General features: G+C 50.5%; 8 protein-coding genes across 8 annotated transcripts; 4 read left to right on the forward strand and 4 right to left on the reverse strand.

Moving 5' to 3' along the window:
* Window positions 1-789: 789 nt before the first annotated feature.
* On the reverse strand, window positions 790-2,340 carry glkA (glucokinase glkA; the record flags this gene model as incomplete). Its single annotated transcript, XM_067618147.1, has 2 exons — window positions 790-2,094; window positions 2,158-2,340. 2 exons carry the CDS (start codon window positions 2,338-2,340, stop codon window positions 790-792), a joined length of 1,488 nt encoding a protein of 495 aa, XP_067477191.1.
* Window positions 2,341-2,544: 204 nt separating this feature from the next.
* On the forward strand, window positions 2,545-3,569 carry ASPBRDRAFT_645973 (uncharacterized protein). Its single transcript, XM_067628486.1, has one exon. It carries the CDS (start codon window positions 2,750-2,752, stop codon window positions 3,296-3,298), a length of 549 nt encoding a protein of 182 aa, XP_067477192.1. The 5' UTR covers window positions 2,545-2,749; the 3' UTR covers window positions 3,299-3,569.
* A 788-nt stretch (window positions 3,570-4,357) lies between these two features.
* ASPBRDRAFT_56705 (Mic19 family protein) lies at window positions 4,358-5,334 on the forward strand (the record flags this gene model as incomplete). Its single annotated transcript, XM_067627609.1, has 3 exons — window positions 4,358-4,416; window positions 4,649-4,706; window positions 4,801-5,334. The coding sequence occupies 3 exons, from the start codon at window positions 4,358-4,360 to the stop codon at window positions 5,332-5,334; spliced, it is 651 nt and encodes a 216-aa protein (XP_067477193.1).
* Window positions 5,335-5,580: 246 nt separating this feature from the next.
* On the reverse strand, window positions 5,581-8,728 carry ASPBRDRAFT_181457 (ribonuclease P/MRP protein subunit POP1). Its single transcript, XM_067619948.1, has 2 exons — window positions 8,104-8,728; window positions 5,581-8,016 (listed from the first exon to the last, which is right to left on the reverse strand). The coding sequence occupies exons 1-2, from the start codon at window positions 8,446-8,448 to the stop codon at window positions 5,731-5,733; spliced, it is 2,631 nt and encodes an 876-aa protein (XP_067477194.1). The 5' UTR covers window positions 8,449-8,728; the 3' UTR covers window positions 5,581-5,730.
* Window positions 8,729-9,031: 303 nt separating this feature from the next.
* Window positions 9,032-10,145, reverse strand: ASPBRDRAFT_45257 (peroxiredoxin family protein). The gene is made up of 4 exons (XM_067625357.1): window positions 9,821-10,145; window positions 9,385-9,661; window positions 9,176-9,319; window positions 9,032-9,119 (listed from the first exon to the last, which is right to left on the reverse strand). Exons 1-4 carry the CDS (start codon window positions 9,868-9,870, stop codon window positions 9,084-9,086), a joined length of 507 nt encoding a protein of 168 aa, XP_067477195.1. The 5' UTR covers window positions 9,871-10,145; the 3' UTR covers window positions 9,032-9,083.
* Window positions 10,146-11,710: 1,565 nt separating this feature from the next.
* Window positions 11,711-14,299, reverse strand: ASPBRDRAFT_45258 (alpha/beta hydrolase). The gene is made up of 7 exons (XM_067625358.1): window positions 14,234-14,299; window positions 13,937-14,183; window positions 13,697-13,886; window positions 12,412-13,644; window positions 12,276-12,351; window positions 12,158-12,218; window positions 11,711-12,090 (listed from the first exon to the last, which is right to left on the reverse strand). Exons 2-7 carry the CDS (start codon window positions 14,153-14,155, stop codon window positions 11,875-11,877), a joined length of 1,995 nt encoding a protein of 664 aa, XP_067477196.1. The 5' UTR covers window positions 14,156-14,183; window positions 14,234-14,299; the 3' UTR covers window positions 11,711-11,874.
* Window positions 14,300-15,286: 987 nt separating this feature from the next.
* On the forward strand, window positions 15,287-16,455 carry ASPBRDRAFT_45261 (nuclear transport factor 2 family protein). Its single transcript, XM_067625359.1, has 2 exons — window positions 15,287-15,445; window positions 15,743-16,455. Exons 1-2 carry the CDS (start codon window positions 15,366-15,368, stop codon window positions 16,134-16,136), a joined length of 474 nt encoding a protein of 157 aa, XP_067477197.1. The 5' UTR covers window positions 15,287-15,365; the 3' UTR covers window positions 16,137-16,455.
* A 1,112-nt stretch (window positions 16,456-17,567) lies between these two features.
* On the forward strand, window positions 17,568-21,638 carry ASPBRDRAFT_56709 (serine/threonine-protein kinase; the record flags this gene model as incomplete). Its single annotated transcript, XM_067627610.1, has 5 exons — window positions 17,568-18,157; window positions 18,206-18,934; window positions 19,028-20,979; window positions 21,034-21,339; window positions 21,406-21,638. 5 exons carry the CDS (start codon window positions 17,568-17,570, stop codon window positions 21,636-21,638), a joined length of 3,810 nt encoding a protein of 1,269 aa, XP_067477198.1.
* Window positions 21,639-23,655: the final 2,017 nt, after the last annotated feature.

The following is a 23,655-nucleotide window of genomic DNA, read 5'->3' on the forward strand; positions in this document are numbered from 1 at the left end:
AGAGGCAATCCGTATTTCGAAGCAGTGGTCAGGTTGTGCAGGCTGCAGGTCTACCCTGTTGGGGTTGGCAACGTGACGGGGCAAAGCGAGGGTCACACTGAGCGTGGATGGTTAGCATCTGACATTCCGGCATCGGAAAGATTTCTATCCGGAGAGAGTCTTTCGAGGGAATTTTGTTAACTGGGAATGATCAGGCGCTGGGGATCGATTTTCCCCACAAAGAAAATCGGAATAGGGGATTCCAGGGAGGTTGGATTAACTTCAATCGGAGACTAACTTCTGCCCCTGAAGCAAGGATTGGTGGAAGCCGGACTGCATCTAGACTAAGTACCTGCATGCTATTCGCATCGCTGATTTTCGTGCCAATCCAGTGGTCAAAGAAAGGCAGACTCTAAATCAGGCACTATTGAATTCTTTCACTTGAAGAGGGCTGTGGGCGGTTGTGGCGGGCAATAGCACCACCGCTTCTGGTGCCCGTCGCTTTGTCCGCTGGTCGCGTTGGCAATTCAGGAGCAACGCCTGGTTGGCTTAGCAGCGTTATAATCCCAACTGGCCATGTCAGCCCAACTACTCCGTACTCTTGGTAGCAAAGCTACAGTGCTGTCACCATATGGATCACAGATGATAGTAATAAGAAGAGAAAATTTATTCCGACCTAGGATATATTCACAATTCCAGTAAGCTGTACAACGCCGTAAAAGATCAAATATGCCCAAACATCCGTCCTTCCAACCGCTCTTCAAACACCTAACCAATGCGGAAAATCCTGCGAGATGGTCTTGATGGCCACTATTGTGACTTTCTGCGGGCTTCCTCCTTGCTCGCAACGAGGGCGATCAGAGCAGCACCGACGCCACTGCCATCCTTGGAGATACCAATGCGAATCTTCTTGTTACCAGCTTCGCCAACCTCGGGCACTTCGCGCAAGGCATCACGCATGTAGCCTTCGAAGTTGGGGTAGAACTCGACCAGACTACCGTCAACACCAATGTCTACAAGGTCATCCTCCTGCAGCTTGCCGGTTGAAAGGAGGATGGCAGCCAGCGGTACAGCACTCAGGCGAGCAGCACGCTTGCCAATGGCATGAACAACGGTCTGGATGGCCTTGCAGTCATCGGTGGTGGGGCGTTCGATCTTGAGGTGATCCTTCAAAGCAGCCTTGATCTGCTCCATGTTCTCGGTCTTGTCGGCCTCGACCAGACTCAACAAGCTGGTGTCAATACCCCACTGGCGGTACAGGGAAGACTCCTGAGGCACAGAGACGGTGGAAGCGCCACCAGTCTTTAGGAAGCCCAGGGACTCGTTGCGCTGCATGTCCAGCATGACGCGACGCAAGATCTCACCCAGGAACATACCCGAGACGCGCTTCTCGAACATCTGGATGCCCGGGTTGTTGCTGTCGGCATCGAGCTGCTGGTCGTAGATGGTGTTTGGCAGAACACTCAGGTGGTTGTCGAAGCTGCCCCATTCGGCGTTGATGATCATCTCACCAGTGGTCTTGTCGTACTCAGAGTGTTCAATGGTCTGCAGCTTCGTGATCCGGTCCAGCTTCTCCACGTAGGCGCCATTGGTGCCCGTGCCAAAGATAGCACCCAGGAAGGTGCCCGTCTCACCAGGAGAGGTGTATGACCGAGCCATCAGGGTACCGACGGTGTCGTTGACCAAGGCAGCCACGCGCACCGGGAGTCCCAAATCATCGATGGCGTTCTGCAGCAACGCGCAGACGTCCTGGCCCACCGCGTCGGGGATGTTGAAGCCCTTCGTCCAGCGAATCAGGGTACCCTTGTTGATGCCCAGCTGACGCACGGGGAAACTGAAGGTGAAACCCAAGTCGAACAGGTCCTCTTCACAGTTGCCATTCTTCTCGTTGCGACGTCGAACGTGGGCTTCAAAGTGGTCGTTGTGGTGAATGCGCAGGAACGATTCGATCTGGCGGGCCAAGAACAAGAAGAGATCCTTGGCCGTACCGGACGCCATGGTCTCACGAGGAATCATGATCTTGGACTGGGTGAGGGAGAAGGTAGTGTCTCCATGTAGATCGATCGAACACACGCGGAAGTTGGTGCCGCCGAGATCTACTGCCAGGTACAATCCCTGCCAAAACGACCAGGTCAGCTGCTGCTTTGTTCGGAGGGAGCTGATTGGTCTGGAACGTACCTTTTCCGTGCCATTGGGCACTGCTGTGACATACGTCGGGATCTGACTGAGGGTGGTGTGCTCCTTGGACAGACCTTCATCGATCTCGCGAATGTATTCCGTTACTCCACGCTGCACCGCAGCAGCGGGGTAGTCGAACTGGCGGGCAATGCGCGCAGCCTCATCAAGCAGAGCAGATGGCATGGTGACTGAAGAGATGTGGAGATTTGAGGGAAATTGTGAAAGGATGGAAAATAGATCGAGTCTCAAGAGACGTGTTGAGACGAGAATTATCCAGCGTGAAGGGGAAAAAAAGTGGTGGAGGGAGGAAACGGATGGTGGGGGTCAATCCCAGCGAAGGAAGGAAGTAAATAGTATGGGGAGGGGCAGACGGAAAGCTGGAGAGACTTCGGGGAATGGAAGTAGAGGATGCGGAGAGAACAAAGGATGAGGGAGGAGGAGGAGGAGAAGAAGAAGAATACGAGCAGGAAGATTCTAAAGTAACTATCCGGAATGAGCATACGATGATGAAGGGGGAGCAAGTGGGCGTATTAATAGCAGAGCCATGAAGCCCAGCAAGGGAAACTAAAGAAATCTCGCGCTGGAGGGGTCGATGAGGTCAGTCCGACGGGCGAAAGCCAACGGGAACGCCGGGTTCGCCGGGTTTGCCCAGTTCGTGGCTAAAGGGAAATTGGGAAAGGGTTCGCTAGTATTCTTCTTCGCTGCTCCCCTCACTCTGTCCCTTCCGAGTTCTCGCGTTGCCGATGTCTCACTCTCGCCTTGTCCCAGGTTTTCTGACTTAGTGCCGTGGGCTCTCTCCAGTCTCCAGTCTCCAGATGCCACTCCTCGCACTAAAAGTGGGCCTGCAAGACGGGGTTGCCGCGAGTCGGTAGCGAATCCGCCCGCGCTCCTTGCCATGACGCATGAAACCGGATGGTGGGGTTTAAGCCGTCGTTCACCGGTGAGAGAGAATTGGTTAGCAGCGAAGGGAATAGAAGGAGGAGGATTGGTTTGTGGCACTGGCACACACAATGCAATGCCACAATGCCATTCTCGTGCTTGGCCTCTGCGTCAGGAGAGGGAAGAGAGAGACCTGGTGATGCTGGCCTCCCCCATGTCCGGATGCGGTCGTCTGGGGCATTGGGGAACCTGGAGATGCTGACATGAGCATTGAGCATCTTACCAAGCTCGGAATCATTCACACAATTCAGTGAATTGCATGCTAACTACGGCGGTTTGCTTTGGGACGGACTAATCTAGCTGTCAGAAGATGATGATCAGGGGAGTTGTCGACGTAACCTTAAGTAACCGTCAAGCCTATGCAAGCAACCATCCGCTTCACGGCTGCTCCCTGCATGCTGCAGTATCACTGCGAGATTCCATCTCACTATCAGCCACTTAAAGGCTTCGATCTGTCCGGTCTGTCAATTATTGTTTGCATGTACAGAGTACGGAGTAGTCTACATTGCTACGTCACCCAACTAGAGTCATAGTATAGTGATCAGACGATAGGCCGGGCGATCTTCTTAATTGGGCTTCAATGCACGTGAGATCCTCCACAGTATACTACTGGTGACAATAGCCAACTTAAGTTTGTAGAAAGCGCAACAACATGTCTCTTTCCATGCTAGAGAGTATCTTAAGTGAAGCAGTTCCTCTCCCCATCGACTTAATCCACACACATGATCTGACCCTCCAAGACCCATGAAGTCTAACGCTCATAATAGTCACTTAAAAACAACATCACCAATATACAAAACGACAAATAGCAAACACAATCTAATACACTTTCCCCAAGCCAATCATCCCAGCAAACCCGGGCACCAACTGCATCTCTACCCAACCTCAGCGTCCAAGAAAGTAAAAAAGCCAGCCATCCCAAAACGGAAGCCCGTGACTAATCCAGTAACAGTAAGGCCGCAAGGCACCTACCATCCTCCCACATATTAAGGCACTAACAAATCACCATCTTTATGCCTCAGGCATAAAGATGACTAATTACACGTGACCCGGCGGAAGTCGGCTTCAGAAACGGACCTTTGACGATATGCAATTCCCTGCTCCGACACAGGAATTGCCCTCGATCAGGATCTCTCGGCGGCCATTGCGGTGTTCCACTGAACCGAACTACGCTCAATTTCTCCCCTTCCGGCCACCAACAAACACAAGAGACAGCTTCGGCTGAAGGAAGTCACGGACACGAACCCGATATCCGCACATCATGGGCGCCGGCAGCTCTAAGCCCGCGGCTCCGGCCGACTCGAAGCACATTTTCTCGAGGTAGGATTGCCTTTCTCGGTGCAGTGGTGGATACATATATGAAGATCAATTGGCTTGGGACTGGGATGTTGGTTTGGACGCGCTCAATGCATGACATCGAGCCGGACTCTCCACGGAGGATATTTGATATTTATCCATTGATATCCTACCCAGCCGAACCAATAACCTGATATATTGTCCCTTCTCAAACATATAACCAACCAAAATCCAGCTAACAATTATACCTGAATAGCTCCTCCCCCGTCCAATTCTCCGCCAACTTCGTTGACGGCCTCCAGTCCAACACCGAGGTACGTACATACAGACATACATACCAGCTTCCTCCCTCCCTCCCTCCCTCCCTCCAAACTCTCATCTAACACAATATCTTCAAATTAAATACAGACCGACTCCGCCCGCGCCCGCGCCCTCGAACTCCAAATTCAAGAGCGAGTAGCCCAAGAACTCGAGCGTCTCCGCGCGCGCGAACAGCAAACCCTCGCCGAAATCGAGAAGAAGCTGGCCGAAGTGAAAGACACCACTGCGGCACCCTCCTTCGCCTCTCCTCCACCCAGCACCACAACCTCCTACTACCCGGCCGGATCTCTGGATCTGGATGCGCCCCGGATCCCCTTCGCCGGGCGAGAGAGCTACATCGCTGCCCCTGCAGCTGCTGAAGCACAGCAGCAGCAGCAGCCGATCAACCGGGAAATCTCGCGGGACAGCGTGAACAGTGAGATTGAGGAGTTGCGGGCGAAGTTGGAGGGACGGAAGAAGTTGGTTGAGATTGATGCGGGGATTGAGAAGGCGAGATCGGACGTGGTGAGTTGTTTGAGGTTGAATGATCGGAGGCCGTTGGATTGCTGGAAGGAGGTGGAGAACTTTAAGAAGGAGGTTGCGAGGTTGGAGGAGGGGTTTGTGGATCGGATTGTTGGGTAGATTTGTTCCCTACCGAGTAGTTGTTGATGGGGATAAGTTGTCATATCTATAGAGAAGTTGAGATATAGCGTGGGTACTCCGTGACTGTCTGCCTGACTACTGATGCTGCTCGTGGTCCTTGAGTTCTGTCTCCCGGGTTTCTGCATGTGTGTGTGTGTGTATATGTATACCTAGCTTGCTAGAGAAGGTTACCAGTTCTGTTTTTCACATTTAATTTTATTGTGTTGTGATTAGAGGAGTAGATATGCATGGTTAAAGTCTCCCAACTGAATGGGCAGAACTTTAGTAGTATTCATCTCTATGCTTCTAACCCTCTCTTCCAAACAATTAAAAGACACACAGGGTATCATGCAACAAAGTCACACCATCCATCTATCTATCCATCCAGACACAGCATCAAACCAACTCCCAAAATCCCACCCTCGCTACCGTCTCCCCTGCACTCCGAACGATACACATGTTCCTCCCATTCGCTTTACCCTTCACCACCTTCGACAACTGAATAGACCCAATACCTGTACCCTTTCCTTCCGCAAGGTTATAATTGCCCGTAGTGATGAAGCCAATGAGATCTTCCTCAGTTGGGATCGGCAAGTGGTTCTGACGGGTATCATCATCAGCAGACGGGGTGATGAGCGATGCAGCGAGCTGTTGCCGGGCTTCTTCTTTGCTACTGAGAGTAGCGGCATGGGGTTGTTGCTTCTTGAGCTGGTTCTTGGTATCGTTGATATTGTTCGACGACAGCGAGAGCCATTTCTGGCGAAGCTCAGGATCAGTGGTTGGGAGTCGATAGATGCGGGCTCGGGGGGTTGGTGTGCCGCGGTTGAGGAGGGTGAGTTTGACGGTTGCCAGGGCTGCGGTGTCGATGGTGGTTGAGGCGTCGGTTAGGGCGCGTGCTGACTCGGATGTTGAGAGCTGGTGGATGTTCAGCGGTGGGTGAATGGCGCTGGCGTTGTCTTGAGGGTTGGTGGCATCATCGGGTTTGGGCTGTTCTTTGTCTGTTGTACTGTTCGCCGCTGGCGCTCCTTGAATGAGCCTTTCCCAGTCGCAGGCCCAGCCACGTCCTATCTCGCCCTTTTGCCCGTTTCTGAGATCGATACTCTCGAACTCGGTTCTGCGCCCCTTAGGACGTCGCTCCCACTCTCGCTTGGCCTCTTCTCTCTCACGCAGGCCCCATTCCCAGCCAGCGCGGGTTCCGGGGAAATCTCCAGGGAACCACGGCTCTCCCGACTCGAATGAGAGCTGTTGCTGCTCCTTCAGACCTCCAAATCTCGGGTTTCCGCCGCTTGAGAGGGGATAGTACATCAGCGAGTACCAAAAAGGAAGCACACACTTCCATGGGAGGAGAACTGTCCAGGTTCCAGGCGCGCTGCTGCTCTTGGACTGGGTACTAGGTCGACTGGCGAGAACCATCACAGGTATCTTGGGGTCGGTATCTTTGGCGGGAGGACGTACACCAGGGCCAGCTTCCGAACGACGTCGATTGATAGCCTTTTGGCTAGGCAACTGACGTGCAGCAGCTAAGCGGGCGCGACGATCGAAGAGAGCAGGGGCTGACTGCGTGTTATCCGGGGACCACGACGAGAGTAGTATAGCCAGCCGTTGCATCTCATCCTCTGATGATGACGGCTTCAGAGTCTTGGGCGGGAACTCGAGGCGAGGATCGGCGACAGAGAATCCAAGGACGGCATCCTGCGGCAGAGAGGAAGGGTTTGTGACTCCCAGAAGAGATGTCCACGTAGCTTCCGGACTGTCCGCGACGATGTCCTTTCCATCCACAGCAACTGGCTTAAATGACGCTAGCAACGCCTCCGTTGAGCCCGGACCAGTGATCTCGATACTGCCAATCTCGAACCGCAAATCCTCAACCATAACCGGAGGATTCTGCTTCTTCGAGACACCCAACAGCGCATTCCACAACTGCAAGAACGCAGACGGATGCACTCGAGCAAACACCTTCCTCCAATCCTTCTTTCCCTTCCTCTGCTTCCCACCCTCATCAGCATCCACCATCTCCACATCCTCCCCTTTCACCTCAGCACACCAAACCAACGTAACCGGTGCAATGGGCCTCCTCTCGCCCTCCCATTCATACACCCAAGCACGCAACCCCCTCGTGCCAGCCCTCCACTTCCTCCCCTTAACTCCCCACGCCTTCTCTCCCTCAACCCCAACAGCCCTCAACACCCCCTCGATCGCCCACATCGTCCCCTCCAACTGAACCGTAGCCAAATAACTCATATCCCACGCCACCGCGCCCCTCGACCCCCTCGCCCGATGTGTAGGCCGATAACTCTTCTCCGTAGGCGACAACGGCACCGCAAACCGCCACAACGGGTCCTTCGAAGTAGCCATATGCGCCCTCTTCGCATGAAACATATGCGTCGGCAACCAAATCTTGCACTGCTGGCGTTTCTTGAACCTAGCTTCCGGCGGATTCGGCCTCGAGAGCTTATTCTTCTTGATTTTCGGCACCCGGGGCGCAATCTCATACGCATGACTACCGGATTCTTCCAACGTCTTCCGGACCTCTTTATCTCGCTTCGCTTTCAAGTCTGCGCGCTTGGCTTTCGTCTTCGCGTTCAGGTTCTGTAGGCGTCGGGCAGTTTCGAGCCGAATGCGCATTTGTTCGGTGGGTTTTCGAGTTCGTGACGATACCGTAGGGGTGTTGTCTTCGATCATCTGAAGAGAAACAGAATCATACACATTAGAATCTTCAAACCACAGTACTCAATAATAGTAGTAAGTAGGAAAGGTAAGGGAACGTACCTCTCTCCTCGCCCTAGCCCTCAACCTCTTCGGCACCCTCTTCACATTATGACTCGCCGTCCGTCTCCTCAACGACCGCGGCACCTTCTGAAACGCCCGACTCGTCAACGCATTCTTCGATCGCTGAATCCCGGACTCGAGCGACCGGATCTCGTATTCCCGTGCTTCCACGTACGCGGCGACATCCAGTTCTCCGGAGGCAGATAGTGCCGCGTCGGCGGCCTGCACGGCGAGCGAGCGCGCATCGAATGTTTTTTGGCGTTTGCGGGCGGCGGCGGCGGAGAAGTTGTTGTTGTTGCCCGCAAAGGGAGCAGCAGGTTTGCGCTTCGGAGGGTGGGAGGCCATAATGGCCGATTGTGTTGTGTTATGAGAAATGGGGGGTTCGAGGTGAAGATCTTCTACAATTCTCAGAGTTCGAAAGGGGGAGAAAATGGAAACAGGGAAGTTCAATAAAGCTTTCGAGATCCCTGCAAAAAGGTCCGGGTCTGGAATGGATGGAATGGATGGAATGGGTTGGTTCGGTTTAGCGCGGTGTCCGGCGTCAACTTTCAGTTTTCCGGCCGAACTTGATTGACACTCAAACTGAATGATGAGAGCAGCCACTCCGACGCAACAGACAGGCGCGCACCAATGATCGTTGGCTGACGGTTAAATATGCAGAAGTAAATCCTACTCAAGACGACGCTTTGATGTCCGGGTTTTTGTAGATCAGTCTAACCGGGGGTGACTAGCTTGGCTTTTTTACTGGGTAGTTATTTTTTCCTTCTGGTTTAAGGTTATCTTGAATGATCGTTGGATTTATACTACTAACATCAAATTACCATGAGAACAATGTTGTCGTAGCTTCGTAAGTTTCGCGTTGATTTTCTTTCTATCTAGTGGTTCTGTCTAATTTCTAATGCATTATCCCACCAGAATGTCAATGTCAACGCTATCTATCATCGGACGCCTGCCATGTCTATCGTCTTTAAATGACACGTTTACAGGTGCTTGAGGACGGTCTCGGCGCTCGAGAACTGTAATGATCGTGAGTAGCCATTCAACTGGGCTTGAAATGAGGAAAGAAGCTTACCTCGAGGTGGTTCTTAGCGGGCTCACGCTTGGCGTAGGTGACCTTGCCGTGGTCGATGATGATGGCGTAGCGACCAGTGCGGCCCTCCTCGTCGGCCCAGCCGATGCTCTTGGAGAACTTAGCCTCGGGGTCAGACAGGAAGAGCTAGACAATAATTAGTATCTCTGGTCTATAACACGAAAGTGGAGAAAGGAACGGGATATGCTTACAATGTCATCGTTGGTGACCTGGTTGGCCTTGCCCCAGGCGCTCATGACGTAGGCATCGTTGTAGGCAAGGACGGCAACAACGTCGACACCCTTGGCGCGGATCTCAGGGAGCTTCTCAAGGTACTCGGGGACGTGGCGAGCAGAGCAGACGGGGGTGAAAGCACCGGGAAGGGCGAAGAGGATGACCTTCTTGTCGGCCCACTCCTTGGAGGCGTAGTAGTTGATGGGGATACCGCAAGCGGTGATCTCACCCTTCTCCTCAGACCAGGGGATGTAGCTGTGAAAGGAGCAAGCATGTTAGTGAGTGTACTAGTAAAGTATGTATATGGTGACTGTATCTGGCTGTGTTGCTGCTCAAGAAGCACCAACAAACCGGTAAGGCGGAAGACGGTGAGGGGCAGCGAAGAGAGGGAGAGAGAGAATGAAGGATACTCACGAGAAGGTAACGTCAGCGGGGAAGCTGTCACCGGGGTTGAGGCCAGACATTGTGAATGAGATTAGTTGGTAGTAGTGTGTACTAAAAAAAGGAAGGATGAAAGTGATTGAGTAGTAGTGAGTTGTTAGAAGTGAAGAAGATCGGGAAGGGAACGGAAGGTTGGTTATATAGGGAAGAGAAGAGGAGACGGAACGGGGGCAGCGAGCCTGTGGCGGGTCAATTATGCCTTTAGCTTTTAGTTTCAATGAATGGTTCCTGTGTCAAGGGCAACGAATAATGCGGCGACGGCCCGCCCACGGCGCCATGAGGTGATCCGAAGCAGAAGGATACCGAAACTCTTCGATTGGTAGGGCTTTGGAGGGGGGAGAATTGTATTATCAAGAAGACCGCCCGAGACTGACCCCACCACGCATTCCTTTTTCGGGGCCTGCGCCATTCCCGTCGCTGGCCATCATCTAGTTAACTATCTAGACCCTCCTCGTTGACAAATCGGTCCTTTATTGCTGCTGCTGCTGCTGCTGCTGCTCCTTCCTAGGACGTGTTTCCGGATCAAATATCCCATTTCAGATAGATGGGCTCTCTGCAGGGTTCAGTGATGGGTCTATCTGGCTTGTATCTCCGGGCATCCTCTATAGCTAAGTAGTACTGCTATCAGTAAAGTATATCACATACCGAGGCTCATAATCCTCTCTCGGTGTAGTAGTTATCAACTATCGATTCCTAGTTATTAGGAATAGTCTTAATCCAACGAAGCCGGCACTTCATCCGAGTCTACATGGGTACAATCAAAGCTTGGTTACTCGCCCGTACAGCCTCTGATCCTGACGCCACTCCAACCTCCAATCTGATTCCCCATCCAGATGGGTTAGCTAGTTATCTCTTGATATGCTTAGTAAATAGCCATTGGCATCTAGGGGTTGAATCAATGTGTGCAAATCAATACTAGACGCAAAACAGAACCAAGTGGAAGAGGTCTCCCGGAAATCCGATATGCACTCAAATCTGCAGTCTCGCTTCTACTCTCCATAATTGCCACTCAATTCACCCCAAATGTTTCATGGGTAGCTGCATCAACACCCCAACTCCTCTCTGTCCAGCAATATACCACCAACAACAAGCTTATCTCTGCCTCTAAAAGATACTGAGGAAACCACCATCCCACCTCGACACCTCAGGTATCTACGCAGTGCCCCTCCATCGCAGCACCCAGGATCGCCTTCCTATTGGCCTGAAATCCCGAATCACGAGAAACCAGTCCCACCAAGGCCAATATCGGGCCAATCACAGATCCCTCCCCCATCACCGCCATGCTCTTCCTCTGCCAAGTAAGCCAATACGTAACCGCGTCCACCAGCAATTATCCTCAGGGACCTTGGTGTGCTGGTGCTTGGTGACCGCCACTATAGTCAAACATGCTTCCGAAGATTTTCCTATTCAAATTGTCTTATTCCGGGCATTGCAGTTCGGTTCAGCCAGAGAGAATCTTTTCCCGTACATTGTTACCGTGGATAGGAATACCATATCCCGGCTTGCCACTTATGTAGAGTACTATGATGTGGTGATCCGCTCGGCTTGTGTCGGACCCGTACGACGGCTTACTACTACTTTGTTAGTAGGCACGGATCCTGGTATCCGAGCATCTGATAAGATTGGCCAACCAACCATAGGAAAGCCACCCCCCGATCACGGAACTCAACTTTCGGTGGCTGAAGGCGCTTTGGATGCTATGGTTACGATGATAAGACCGCGCAGAAGCCGATTGAACTCCGTGATGAATAACCCCCTCGCTGATCTTCCCCGGCATTGACATGGATTACCTAAGGTAGGCGCATCTGGGGCAATAGATGAGGATGATCTTCCCCACTACGATTATACATCTTCCGGGTTCTAGAAGAATTGCCTGTCTCGCCCCTGACGATGGACAGGGATTGGTCTGCAAATGCTTCGATAAGGTCGGCTTAGTAACTATTGATAGTCTAGGCATTCATTATAGCCAGCACTTATGATGTAACAGATTGATAACTGCAGCGCTCGCTGGTCGTTACCGAGCCTCTTCACGCGCCTAGCAAAGTGCGCACCTCGCTCAGTGAATACAAAGCAGACAGCAATTCCGTATCACCTGGTGACCTAGCCTGGCTCTCATATTCGGCAAGGTGAAAGGGAAGCTCCTCTACCTGGCAAACAGTTCCGGGATCTGGTAGCTCTCCGGTTTGGAAATACTGGCGTACTGCTTTCGCTGTACACAAGGATGGGCCACTCAGGGTACAATGCTGCGACATTAGACGGTTAGTTACCTGCATAGTGATGGATTTGGGAGTGGAACAAGAAGGCACTCACCCCAACGGAGTTCTGCTCTAACACACTTGACCCGGGGAATCCACGCGCCATCGTATGAGCGCTGCTGATGCGTCAGTGTGTACTTCTAAGTCTGCCAGGATCGGTAAACAAAGCTTACTTCCGCAGTGGTGTTACTGGATCATAAGTATTCCCGATAAACAACAATGGATGCGATGTGTTGCCTGTAAAGGGTCCTTGGGTAGCGCATACCTGTCAGCTCTGTTGGGGGTATGATATGTGTTGCTCAGACCTACCATCAAAGCGCCACTCAGGCCGCGTCTCCATTCTGACACACGACATGCGAATCTCTGCCCAAAAATCTCCAACCGTCTTACTTTGTCCCTGGAGCATATTCCAGTAGCTCCGGAACTCCTCCTTGGTGGTACCCGTGAGCCCTGGGCCGTCTGTGCATAGAATACTCCTCCCAGCCTCCTGATCACTCTCGCCAGGCACTTTGTTTTGTTTGGATGGGGAGTCGCATGGTGGCGGTACTGGCCATTGTCTGGCTTCGTACTTAAGGTCAGCGAAGGAAGAGCCGTTACCTTGCTCGAGCTCAGTCAACAACCGAGCCACCAAATCGAACAATTTCAAAGGAGTATAGAGAGCCTGCACAAACAATGACTTCACGTCACTATAGGTTATTATTTCTGGGCCCCGATTTCCAGACGGAGGTACAGCAATAGGGCTCGATGTCAGATTGGTCAAAAGTTGCTCATAACGGGATTTGAGATCTTCGGGACCTCCGCCGAGCGCGAACGGACATGATGATGGGCCAGCTGCGTGGCAGTACTCGAAAAACTTATCGAATGCTGCATCCGAGTCTTGTAAATTGGTGAGCCAGTCGCCAGCGTAATAATCATCAGCGTTGCAAACTCCGTCTATTACAGCACGGTTTATGCGATGAGGTTGCATAGCCGCAAATGTGGAACCTAGGATTGTCCCATAGGAGAAGCCCCAGTAGAGCAGCTGCTCCTCCCCTTTCTTCCAACTATTGTGCAGCCTTATCCTCTCGGTGTCGAACTTAGGTTCAGCAGGGAAAGTGTTAGAAGCTGTCGAAAGTAGCCGCTCTGTTTCTCGTTCACGCCATTCTCCAAGGCGCTCTACGAGCTCAACCATATCCGCCACCACAGGGGCCGTATTCATAAAATTCCCTATCCATTCTCCATCGTTCGACGCTGTGGCTCCTTGTTGATTGCAGCTCATACCAAAAGCTTCGTACCGTGCCCATCGAGTATCAAAGACTCCTTCAGAACTCCCGAGTAGACCCTCTGCCTCTGACTGTAGTATCCACGCTTTCCTCGTCGCGGAGTCAGGGAAGCAGGAAAAATTAGGTGTTGTGTTGTTGACTCCTCTTGGGTCAAAGCTAATCACATCAAAATACTTTCCGCTCGCTGAACCTGCACTTGGTGATTCTGGGGAGTCGACGATCGTCTGGATAGCTTTTCCATATCTAAAGACTAAGCTGACTCCGGATCCACCAGGCCCACCTATTTTCAACTCAGCACAAACTCTGCAGAGTAGTAATATGACTCTACATACCTGGGTTTAAAAGAATGGCCCCACCATAGCGCGCATCTGTGATAGGTACCTTTGCAGGAAGTCTGATAACAGCCAAGGCAATTTTTGACCCTTCGCCATCAGTGCGGTTCCAGTTCATTGGAAGCGACAAGCGAGCGCATTCAGTATCGTCAAAACAGGAATGGTATATGAGTTGTTCGGTGGGAGTAATCTAATAACGCGCGTTAGAACATTACATCCCAGCGAGACAGATTTACACACATCTTCCCATACGAAGGTGTCAGCATCAGGAGTTGGGTCTGGAAGTTGTTGTTCAACGCTTTTGTTCATGTTGTTCATGTTGCCCATGTGAATAATACCACACAGTTGAATAATAGCAAGCACAGCCAGAATGAGGGAAAGGAAGAACCGAATGACAATTCCTCTGTCATGATGTGACCTAGATGGTATTACTTGCATACCAGGCTGGTGATCAGGCATTTTGGAACCCGGTGGCATTGTATAGAAACTTTAGATCTATTAGGATGATGATAGTCCGCTTGCTAAATGGAAACCGACGTCGTGGAGAGGAGGTACTTATTAAAGCCTTTATCGCATTAATCCTGCTCACTGCTCGGTGTCAGTGCATTTGCTTGTCGTTGGGGAGCATAAGACCCATATTTATATTGGCCGAGTCAGAACAAAGTACTAGTAGCTAGGTGCCGCCCGCTAGAGAATATTGGGATGATATACCCCTGCAAGCCAAAAAGCAAATGACAGTGTCCGAGAGGTGAGATCCAGTAGGCTGCACGTAGACCTGGGATTAGTCCCTACTAGGCAGTTTCCTAGTTTGGAATGATCGCATCGTGCCGCGGGCCTTCCTAACCTGGGATAGCCGATAAGGACCTCGCAGGATGCCATCCCTTACCCAAGCAGTAAACTCGGCATATCGATCACAGGTGCGGTTAGAGTGGTCTTCCAGGGATCTTTTGACATCACCCACGAAGCTGACGACAAAAAGTGAATACTTTATCAATTCAGAACTAGTAATAGCAGACTTCTTTATGGGCTCTTGAGATTCTGAATTGTGGTATCATTAACATATTCCCCTTGTTTAAAGTGTAGCAAATTGAAATTGGTAGTTCACAATATATACTTATACTACATGGTAATATCATTCAAGCTATTTTGGAGCCTATTGATAATACTAATCATACACTCTGACTAGTACTCACTGTCAACAGGTGTGTGCGTCTTTGTTCCAACTATGCGCATTTGATGTAGTAAGTACTAGTAGTGTTATAATGATAGTAGTATTGTTTGGCAATATATATTTATCCGACGTGTAGTAGTACTACGAGAGTAGTTACTAGCAAATACCACATCATTTGGACTCCAACAACTTATTGAGTCCCAGACGGTTGAAAACAGATCCCGGCCTTCAGATTCTCAGTAATCTTGCTAGTTACTCGATACGATATTATTTTTACATGCTAATAGTTGAAGATGACAGTTTCCGATCGTCGGTCGGGAAGCCTCTAATGCAGCGCTAACACCTCTTCTACGACCACCAGCCCCACGTGACGTGTAACGGCTTATGTATAATGAGTCAATAATAATCTCCCATCTCACACTTTCTGTTAGATCCCAAATCTGTCCAACGGATTCAAGACTATTACTTCTTTACTCTATCCACATAATCTATCAAACCATGGCTGACGTTAAGCCCCCTTTCACCGAAGAGTCCGCTCGGAAGAAGGTCAAGGCAGCTCAGAATCTATGGAACACCAAGTAAGATTTTCCTTCACAACATGTATCTCCCCAGGAGATCTAGAATCCTCAATCTAGCATTCTGTCGTCATTTTCGACGCTGGTATGAGGGGTTAAAGTCTGCTGTGAACTCAACCTCCCACCCCTTGCGTCCAGCCTCCAGCCGAGGCCTTTACCTCGTGTCTCCCATTCTTCACCTCCCGCTGTGATTTTATTCCATTTCTCTCTGATACCCCACGGCATTCTTAACAGCTGCTGAAACTTGCACACTGATTCTACTGTACTGCCTGCTCTCATGCTCACGGAACTCGCATCTAGGGATCCCGTGCGAGTTGCCCAGGCTTATACGCCCACATGTATTTGGCGCAATCGGACTTCATTCTTCTCCGGAACAGATGGAATCGTTGAATTCCTGACAGCAAAATGGAGGAGAGAAGAAAACTATAAGCTGCGAAAGGAGCTGTTCTCCTTCACCGACAACCGCATTGCTGTGCAATTTTGGTACGAGTATCAAGATGCTGATGATGGCTTGCGCTGGAAGCGGTGCTATGGCCTCGAAGACTGGACCTTTGATCGAGAGACAGGAAAGATGTGTAAGAGGATGATGAGCGGCAACGATGTGGCCATCGGCCCTGATGGAAATGGAGAGGGAAGATGGTTTGTGGATGGAGTAGATGTCGAAGACGTCAAGATTGGAGAGGAGCATTGGTGAAAGGCCACTTCTATTCATCTACACATTTTGAGGCCGTTGTCATTGCTCTATCAGTAAAAGTACCTTTAATTAGTTAGTGTATGAGAGAGAGAAAGGAAAGGGAGGGGGATATGGATATGGCGATTCATGATCTCCGTACACTATGTGGGATGGAACAAGTAGGGTAGGAATCTGAATTTGGTTTCACCGTCCTCTCCAGATATTCGCTAGGCAAGCAGATTTATGAACGTCTGAAAAGTTACTGTGACCTTATTGATAGTAATTTGATAGGACAGCTCGACCAGTGGCCTGCGTCCGCACAAGCCGAGCAAGATTTCCCTCCCCCAAATACAACGTAGCAAAGGGACATGGCTATCCCTATTTTCGCGACTTAAACTTAGTGTAGAGAAGGGGTAAAGTAAGCCTGTCTGGAGTATTCGACAGCTGGAGCGGCGGGCAAGCCCCTGTCTTCACGCCACGAAGGGGGGAATGCATGTTCCTTTGACTTGCAGAACATCCCAGCCACCTCTTTATCGCACCTGTGTCTGTCTGCAATGACGTCGCATTTTGATGAGCCCAGGGGTGTTCGATCACATCCCGGAGAATTCCATGAAAGGATGGGTATGGTAGGCTTCTTCGATGACACCATCAAGTATTAGCCAAAGCAGCATCGGAAGGCCGTCCATGCGAAAAAAAGTATCACCTTACTTACCTTAAACCATAATCAGAGATAAGTTCCATTTATCATCCGAATAGATGAATTTGATCATTCCAACTTTTGTGTTCAACGGTACTGGCAAGAGACCAGGTTGTTTTCCGCATTCCAGCTGTAGTTCACCCAATATTGCCGGATGCTCGGCTGGGTGGAAAGGAATTCCGAGCAAAACAAACACTCGACGGTCATTCCACAGGCTCTCCTGGCCGTGGTATGTAGCAAACCCGGCTGAAAAGCCATGTTTGCTCGCTTTGACCGCGGAGCATGGCTCAGGAAAGCATGCCACCAGGAAATTGCCAGTACTCCAGGAGATTCATCTGCACCTCCCATGCCCCTCTCACCCAACAATAGCTAGTTGGAGCTGGCTTGATTCGCGAACGTCGTGGCCGACTGCCTTTTCCCATAGCACTTCATGGGGACCTGAAAGGGCAAACAGGCAGAAAACTACTAACAGAGCAGCAGGAGCAAACAGTAGGCTTTACAAACGACGAGACCTAACGTTCGCTGTTTGCACAACGTGCGCGTTGCCTAGAACTACGCGTGAGTGACTTCCTCAAGACTATAGAGAGAGCTTCTCAGATGTATGTCCTAGTCGATTGCATTTGGTTGTATACACGTCATTACTTCATAGATTCCTAACACTATCACAGCTCTACAGAGGACAGAGAAGGCCTATACGGAGATCCTCTATATGCAGACGCGTGATTGATTGACTCTTCATTCGACAAACGCGACAGATGGATGAGGATACCGCTGCTCTTACTCCCGAAACAATGCGGACTCCCTTGACGGATGCTTCAGCGAGAGTAAACAAGTGCCTTGCCCCGATCACAGAGCGAGAGGAGCCACTGAGACAACCACAGCAACAGATGACATCGCCGGTGCCGATGTCCATTGTGACAAGTCCGTTGTCCGCTAAGAATGCCGATGTCAATTGCAGCACCCCAGCTCCAGACTCACAGCCAGGGACAAATCGAAATTCTACCATATCAGCGGCGTCCATTATCTCCAGCCAAGGGAAGAGGAAGACACATGTGGGACCATGGCAACTTGGAAGAACCCTCGGCAGCGGAGTGAGCGGCCGCGTGCGACTAGCGAAGCATTCAGTGACTGGACAATTGGCTGCGATCAAGATCGTATCAAAAAAATCCGCCGCCATTACGCAGAGCGCGAGTATTGCGGGAATGGATAAGAAGGCTAACCGCGTGGGAGGGATAGGGGCACGGCAGATTCCATCTGGGCTCGAGCGCGAGGTTGTCATCATGAAGCTGATCGAACACCCGAATGTGATCAATCTGTATGATGTGTGGGAGAACCGGGGTGAACTGTAGGTAACCTTGGGGAGCGACTTAGAGTTATAGCTAACAATCCCTAGGTACCTAGTGCTAGAGTTCGTTGAAGGGGGGGAGCTTTTCGATTACGTGTCGAGAAACGCACCTCTCAGAGAAGAAGAAGCAGTCCGAATATTTGGCCAGATTATTGCTGGGCTGGGCTATTGCCATCGCTTCAATATTTGCCACCGAGACCTAAAACCGGAAAATATATTGCTTGACGGGCAGGGTAATGTTAAGCTGGCTGACTTTGGAATGGCCGCTCTTCAGCCATCGCATCGCTGGCTTGACACGTCCTGTGGGAGTCCACATTACGCTGCTCCAGAGATCGTCGGAGGGAAAAGATATCTCGGTGACAAGGCAGATATATGGAGCTGCGGCATAATTTTGTACGCCTTACTGACAGGGTTTCTCCCATTCGACGGAGATGACACCCATCGCACACTCGAGCTGGTCAGGCGTGGAGATTTTGAAATCCCTCCGAATATTAGCCGTGAAGCAGCAGATCTCATCATACGCATATTGGAGAAGAACCCGGACCATCGAATTAGCATGAGTGAAATATGGAGACACCCTTTGCTTAGGAAGTATGAGAAGCGCTACCAAGGGGCAGTGAACTATCATATTGGCCCGGCACCGCCGCTCACGCCTGAAGATTGTGGCCCACCCATCAGCGACAAGGAGGAAGTTGACCTGGACCTTCTGAGGAATCTGCAAACACTATGGCATGACGCTACGCCAGAAGCAATACTGAAGAGAATCCTAGATCCTACGTAAGTCGATCCATCTCCATGATGTTATAACATATAGTGCCGCCATGGAGGACACCAGGCAGTGAATTTGCAGCTGATTGATTGAACATCTAGTCCGAGTCACCAACGGATGTTTTACAATGCTTTGCTAAAGTTCAGAAACGAACAACTAGAGAATTACCAGGGTCAGACACTGGAGCACTCAGCCAGCGACTATCACCACATATCAGTGCCACCGCGTACACCGAGTCGGCGGACTCGGCGGGTGAAGGGCAGTTCAGCTAAGTGGTCTCAATTTCCACCAGTGAAAGAAACAGGTATAAGAACGAAGTATAATGAAGAGCCAAAGTCATGTGCGACGGTGCGCAGCTACGACCCGTTTAGATCACCACAAGGAAAATACCCACCGAGAGAAGCGAAGTGTGCGAAGATCACGGTGTACCGCAATGGACTGATAGTCGATGTTGACAAGACCGGAAAAGAGCCTTCAGAAACTGCTCCCCAACCGAGGCGAGCCGCGAAGAATGATACGGATCACGAGGTGCCCGAATGCCCACCAAGCTCACCTTTCGTGGTTATGCGTGATAAGCGCATGAAGGTTAATTCTGTCAAATCGTTTCATTCGAAAACCTCGTTATCGGGGTCCCGTCGGGCTTTATACGTCGCATCAACGCCTCGTTCTGCCAGCTACAAACGCAATGTATCCTTCCACCACAAAAGGAACCGCTCACAAGGCTCAGTATCCGCCAAAGCGAGGCCACCCCGACCTAAAGTCCATACCATCAAGCTTGATGCAAGTGAAAGCACCGTATTGTCTGAGTTTGACGACGATCCATTCTCTGATGCACAAGAGAGCCCATCATTGCCAGCTCAGCCTACAGTTGTGCGTGGAGCCGGTGTTACCATCAGGAATTGTCCTCAGATGAAGAGGGTGCGAAACAGTGATATCATTTGGAAGGATGATGCGCGAAAGGTGTCCTATGAACTTAGTCAAATATGTGAGGAGGCCTTCAACGGCAGCTCACTGTCCACCAACTGTACCGCCAGCACATGCATTGGTTCCGAGACACCTGCGACATCCGTGTCGATAGCTAGCCCTGAGGTGTCCCATCAGCAGCTTGCTTCCAAAGGGCACTCAGCCCCACGCACAGCACCTCCAGCCGCAGCGTCGCCACGATCATATACGGCCGCGGAGCTGACTGAGACACGTCGTAAATTGATCCAGCATTCGTCCAAGGACGACTCAGGGAACATCCCAGGCTATCTGAAACCGATCATAGCACACCTAGACCGTCTTATCGAGCAGGATGAATCGAGAAGACGAGATAGAAAGGAGAATCCTCAACCTTATACCAGTGCTAGGGCGGAGCAATTCGTTCGGCCCTCAAGTGAGACCCCGCAGCCACCAGAAGTACCCAAAATTCCAGATCTTGCACGCAATCGTCAAAGCAATACTAGTTACAAAGCAGAAGACCAAGGGACGTCCTCGCAGTCAACTCCTCGGAAGCATCCTGGCCGCTCCAACCGCGATGGAAAGCGAACAGTTCGCATGGTGCCTCATAGTTCTCTACAGTCAATGGAACCCACCAAAGACCTGAACATTCGAAAGAACCGCAATTCTATTCCCGAAGACATCCCCGAGACACCAGATGTGTGCACAACGGAGGTCGAGAATGACCGGGCTGCAGCATCTACACGCAAGTTCGCGTCCGTGAATCCTGGCCAAGGTAAGGGCCCTTGCGAACTGGATCCTATCGAAGAAACGCCAGGGTCACCCAGACGTAACGGCACTCGTTCATCGGACAACAAGAAATGGTCGTGGTTCCAAAATAGGCCTCAGATGGCAGGGGAGCAGGCGACGAGAGAATCCAGCGACGTCCCGCAAATTCAACCAAGTTCAGCGACTGTAATCAGACACCACCAAGGTGACTCACGAGGAGCGAAAGGCAAGACTCAGAAAGGTAGCCACTTGAGTAGAAAGCCATCGCGGACGAAGCCCAAAGGCGGATTTTTCAGAAGACTGATCACTAGACGAGCAAACAAGGATGCCGAGAACCAGGACACAGGTTAGCACCACCCCCACCTCCGTAGTCAGAGTAGAAACTCATCCCAAAGTACAGGTCCTGGCACGGCAGACACGAACGTCTTGCTCCACCACAATCCCGAGACTGGCAATACAACAGACGCCGAGTATGACAGCAAACCTCTTCCACCTCCACCACGCGGTGGGGGAAGGAGCCAGAACTGGTTCGCTCGCGTGTTCCAGATCAAGCCTGCTACTCGAGTGATCGCCTTGAACACCTCGACGACGAAAGCTCGGAAATACATCCACAAGACCTTGCGGGAGTGGAAGAAATGGGGTATGGAGGAGGTATACCTGGATAAGGACAAACGAGTCATCTACGGAAGCTTGGGTGAAGTCAATTGTACGTCGCACAGATCAGCAGACCAAAAGTTATCGTGAGAGTGCAACTAACCGAACCAATCCGCAGTGCTACATCTTCGACCAGTACAATTCTCCGCTGAGTTCTGCACATACCTAGAACAAGGTCGGCAAGAGAACCTCAGCCTTGTCCGCTTCAAGCAAGAGCACGGAGCAGCGTCATCGTTCCATAAGGTGGTCGATACTCTCTACCTCCTTATGAAGGGCCAGCACATGCTCATGGAAGACCCGGCACGAGCAAAGGAGATGGTCCGAATTCTGGACGACTACCCGAACCCTTGAAGATCAGACAAGCTCTAGTTACTAACTTCTCGATTCCCATTCTCATCTCACTCTCTTAGTTCTTTTTGGAACATCATGACCAGCTGGACTCATTAAAGCCTTCTACCATCTACTTGGCCCCTCCCACTATACTGCATATACCCCCCAATCAATCTCTTTCAGGACTTCATGTTCATAACCTGATTCCCTCCCCAAAAGCTCCCCCTTAAGTTGGCCCGGTCAAGTTCCATTGCCCAAACCCCCTACCTCAAAACACTCGCTTTGTCATTCTTTTTGGACTCTCTGTCATAACTTCCATTTCCACATCACATTCCCATGTTTTCTCTGCCTTTACCCAGTACCTCTAGTTTGTATTCGTGTCCAGCGTTCGTTACTTTCGAATTCCAGTCACATTCTTCATTAATCGAACTTGAAACTTATAAGATCAAACTGATCTTTTGGGTAAAACACGCTCGTTAGTCACCTACCCAGGTCACTCACTCTACAATCATTTCTTGAAAGCAAACAACCTCTTTTTCTTATCAGTCAGCTAGCTAGTACTATGTATACATACACTGTCTACACTTCACTATCAGCTCTAATCTGGAATCTAAGTCCATTCTAATCATTGCTTCTATACTTGCTTCTTCGCATCGATGAACGCGCGGGAAAGAACTGATTACTCATAAGCTGTTTCCATCTATTAGATGTGGACAATTCTCTAGATCGGATGCTACTCGTATGGGCGAGGTAGATGATGCTTTGCTTGATTGGTCTAGGCTAGCACGTGGAATAATACCCTATCATACGGCCTATCTATGGTCACTACTAAGTTCGGCAACACAACTACTAGGAGAGCATGTAAGGAACGCTACGTAGTTCAAATTGATACCGGTGGGCAAATTACAATACAGTACTATGGAAATCCAATTGTCAGAAACAGCAAGTCAAGTACTTCAGACCTACAAAAGCCCAGATGGTAGAAAAGATACCCAATGAACAAGGTACGTAGGTATTTAATACTGGAATATATGAGGTAGGGGACGCGGCGGACAAAAACATAGGCCACAACATGTGAACGAGCGATATGCACAAAGCAAAATAGGCACCAAAATCGATTTGCACGTAACAGAACGCATGGTGATAGCAAGTTGTAAAAGTTGATCAGACAGCCTCCCAAGTATAGTACGAAAAAGACAACCAGAACAAAAGGGGGAAAACAAAACACAACATGAATATTTCGAACCAGAATGACCTCCTTTTTCGCAAATGATAGCAAAGTACCTTCCCAAAACAAGCTGTTCAGGGCAGACAACGAAACTCAGAAATAAGAGCATGAACGCAGGACAGATAGCCTCCCGAAAGTAGTGAAACACATGGAAAAGACAAAGCCACCGCCAATAGCATTGGAAAAAGAAAAGAGGCTCATCACACATCTTGCTCGAGAGATAATGGAAATGCAGCAAATATCGCACCAATTATTCGTTTCGTAATGGCTGACGCGGAGGCAGCCGTTGCCGACAGATGGAGCTTTCGAGCAAAGCTCTTCACCCAGGTGATTCCAGAAGAACCGCTTGTTTCCAAGATGCAGTTGCTGATCGAAGGATGCAGAGCAAACAGAGTGCAGACTCCGCTTTGCTTGATGACGCTGGAGAGATCCGCAAAGACCACCAGCATTGCAAAAGCTTCGAGCTGGACCTGGGAGAGAAAACGAACGGAAAGACCAACAAGAAGAAAAACGTGATTAGTAGGTCGCCCTAAGTAATTTATAGCCAGTGACAGTGTCTTCGGAAAGGGAATTGTTGTAGATGATGAATGAAAAGAACAGAGTGCGATATGATGACTGCCAAGGCATTGTAGCTGCGCGCCACAACGACATCTACACGCGCAGATGACCGCATAGAATAGTCAACCAAGACAGACACCCTCGTATCTGAATCATGCAGCTCGTAACTCTCTTGCGTCTCGTTTCCATGACCTCGTAGCCGAATAACTTCCATTTTGCCTCCTCTTTTCCCATTTTGGTTATTTTCTTCTT

Source organism: Aspergillus brasiliensis, assembly GCF_001889945.1.
Source record: "Aspergillus brasiliensis CBS 101740 unplaced genomic scaffold ASPBRscaffold_9, whole genome shotgun sequence".
Lineage (NCBI taxonomy): Eukaryota > Fungi > Ascomycota > Eurotiomycetes > Eurotiales > Aspergillaceae > Aspergillus > Aspergillus brasiliensis.

Coding starts and splice junctions, on each gene's coding strand:
- ASPBRDRAFT_645973 (XM_067628486.1), top strand. CDS start 2,750: ATGAGGTCAGTCCGACGGGCGAAAGCCAACGGGAACGCCGGGTTCGCC.
- ASPBRDRAFT_181457 (XM_067619948.1), bottom strand. CDS start 8,448: ATGGCCTCCCACCCTCCGAAGCGCAAACCTGCTGCTCCCTTTGCGGGC. Junction 8,017..8,103: donor GGGCTAGGGCGAGGAGAGAG/GTACGTTCCCTT, acceptor GTTTCTCTTCAG/ATGATCGAAGACAACACCCC.
- ASPBRDRAFT_45257 (XM_067625357.1), bottom strand. CDS start 9,870: ATGTCTGGCCTCAACCCCGGTGACAGCTTCCCCGCTGACGTTACCTTC. Junction 9,320..9,384: donor AGGTCACCAACGATGACATT/GTAAGCATATCC, acceptor ATTATTGTCTAG/CTCTTCCTGTCTGACCCCGA. Junction 9,120..9,175: donor CCGCTAAGAACCACCTCGAG/GTAAGCTTCTTT, acceptor CGATCATTACAG/TTCTCGAGCGCCGAGACCGT.
- ASPBRDRAFT_45258 (XM_067625358.1), bottom strand. CDS start 14,155: ATGCCTGATCACCAGCCTGGTATGCAAGTAATACCATCTAGGTCACAT. Junction 13,645..13,696: donor GGCCATTCTTTTAAACCCAG/GTATGTAGAGTC, acceptor AGTTGAAAATAG/GTGGGCCTGGTGGATCCGGA. Junction 12,091..12,157: donor TAGAGCAGAACTCCGTTGGG/GTGAGTGCCTTC, acceptor CTAATGTCGCAG/CATTGTACCCTGAGTGGCCC.
- ASPBRDRAFT_45261 (XM_067625359.1), top strand. CDS start 15,366: ATGGCTGACGTTAAGCCCCCTTTCACCGAAGAGTCCGCTCGGAAGAAG. Junction 15,446..15,742: donor CAGAATCTATGGAACACCAA/GTAAGATTTTCC, acceptor ACTCGCATCTAG/GGATCCCGTGCGAGTTGCCC.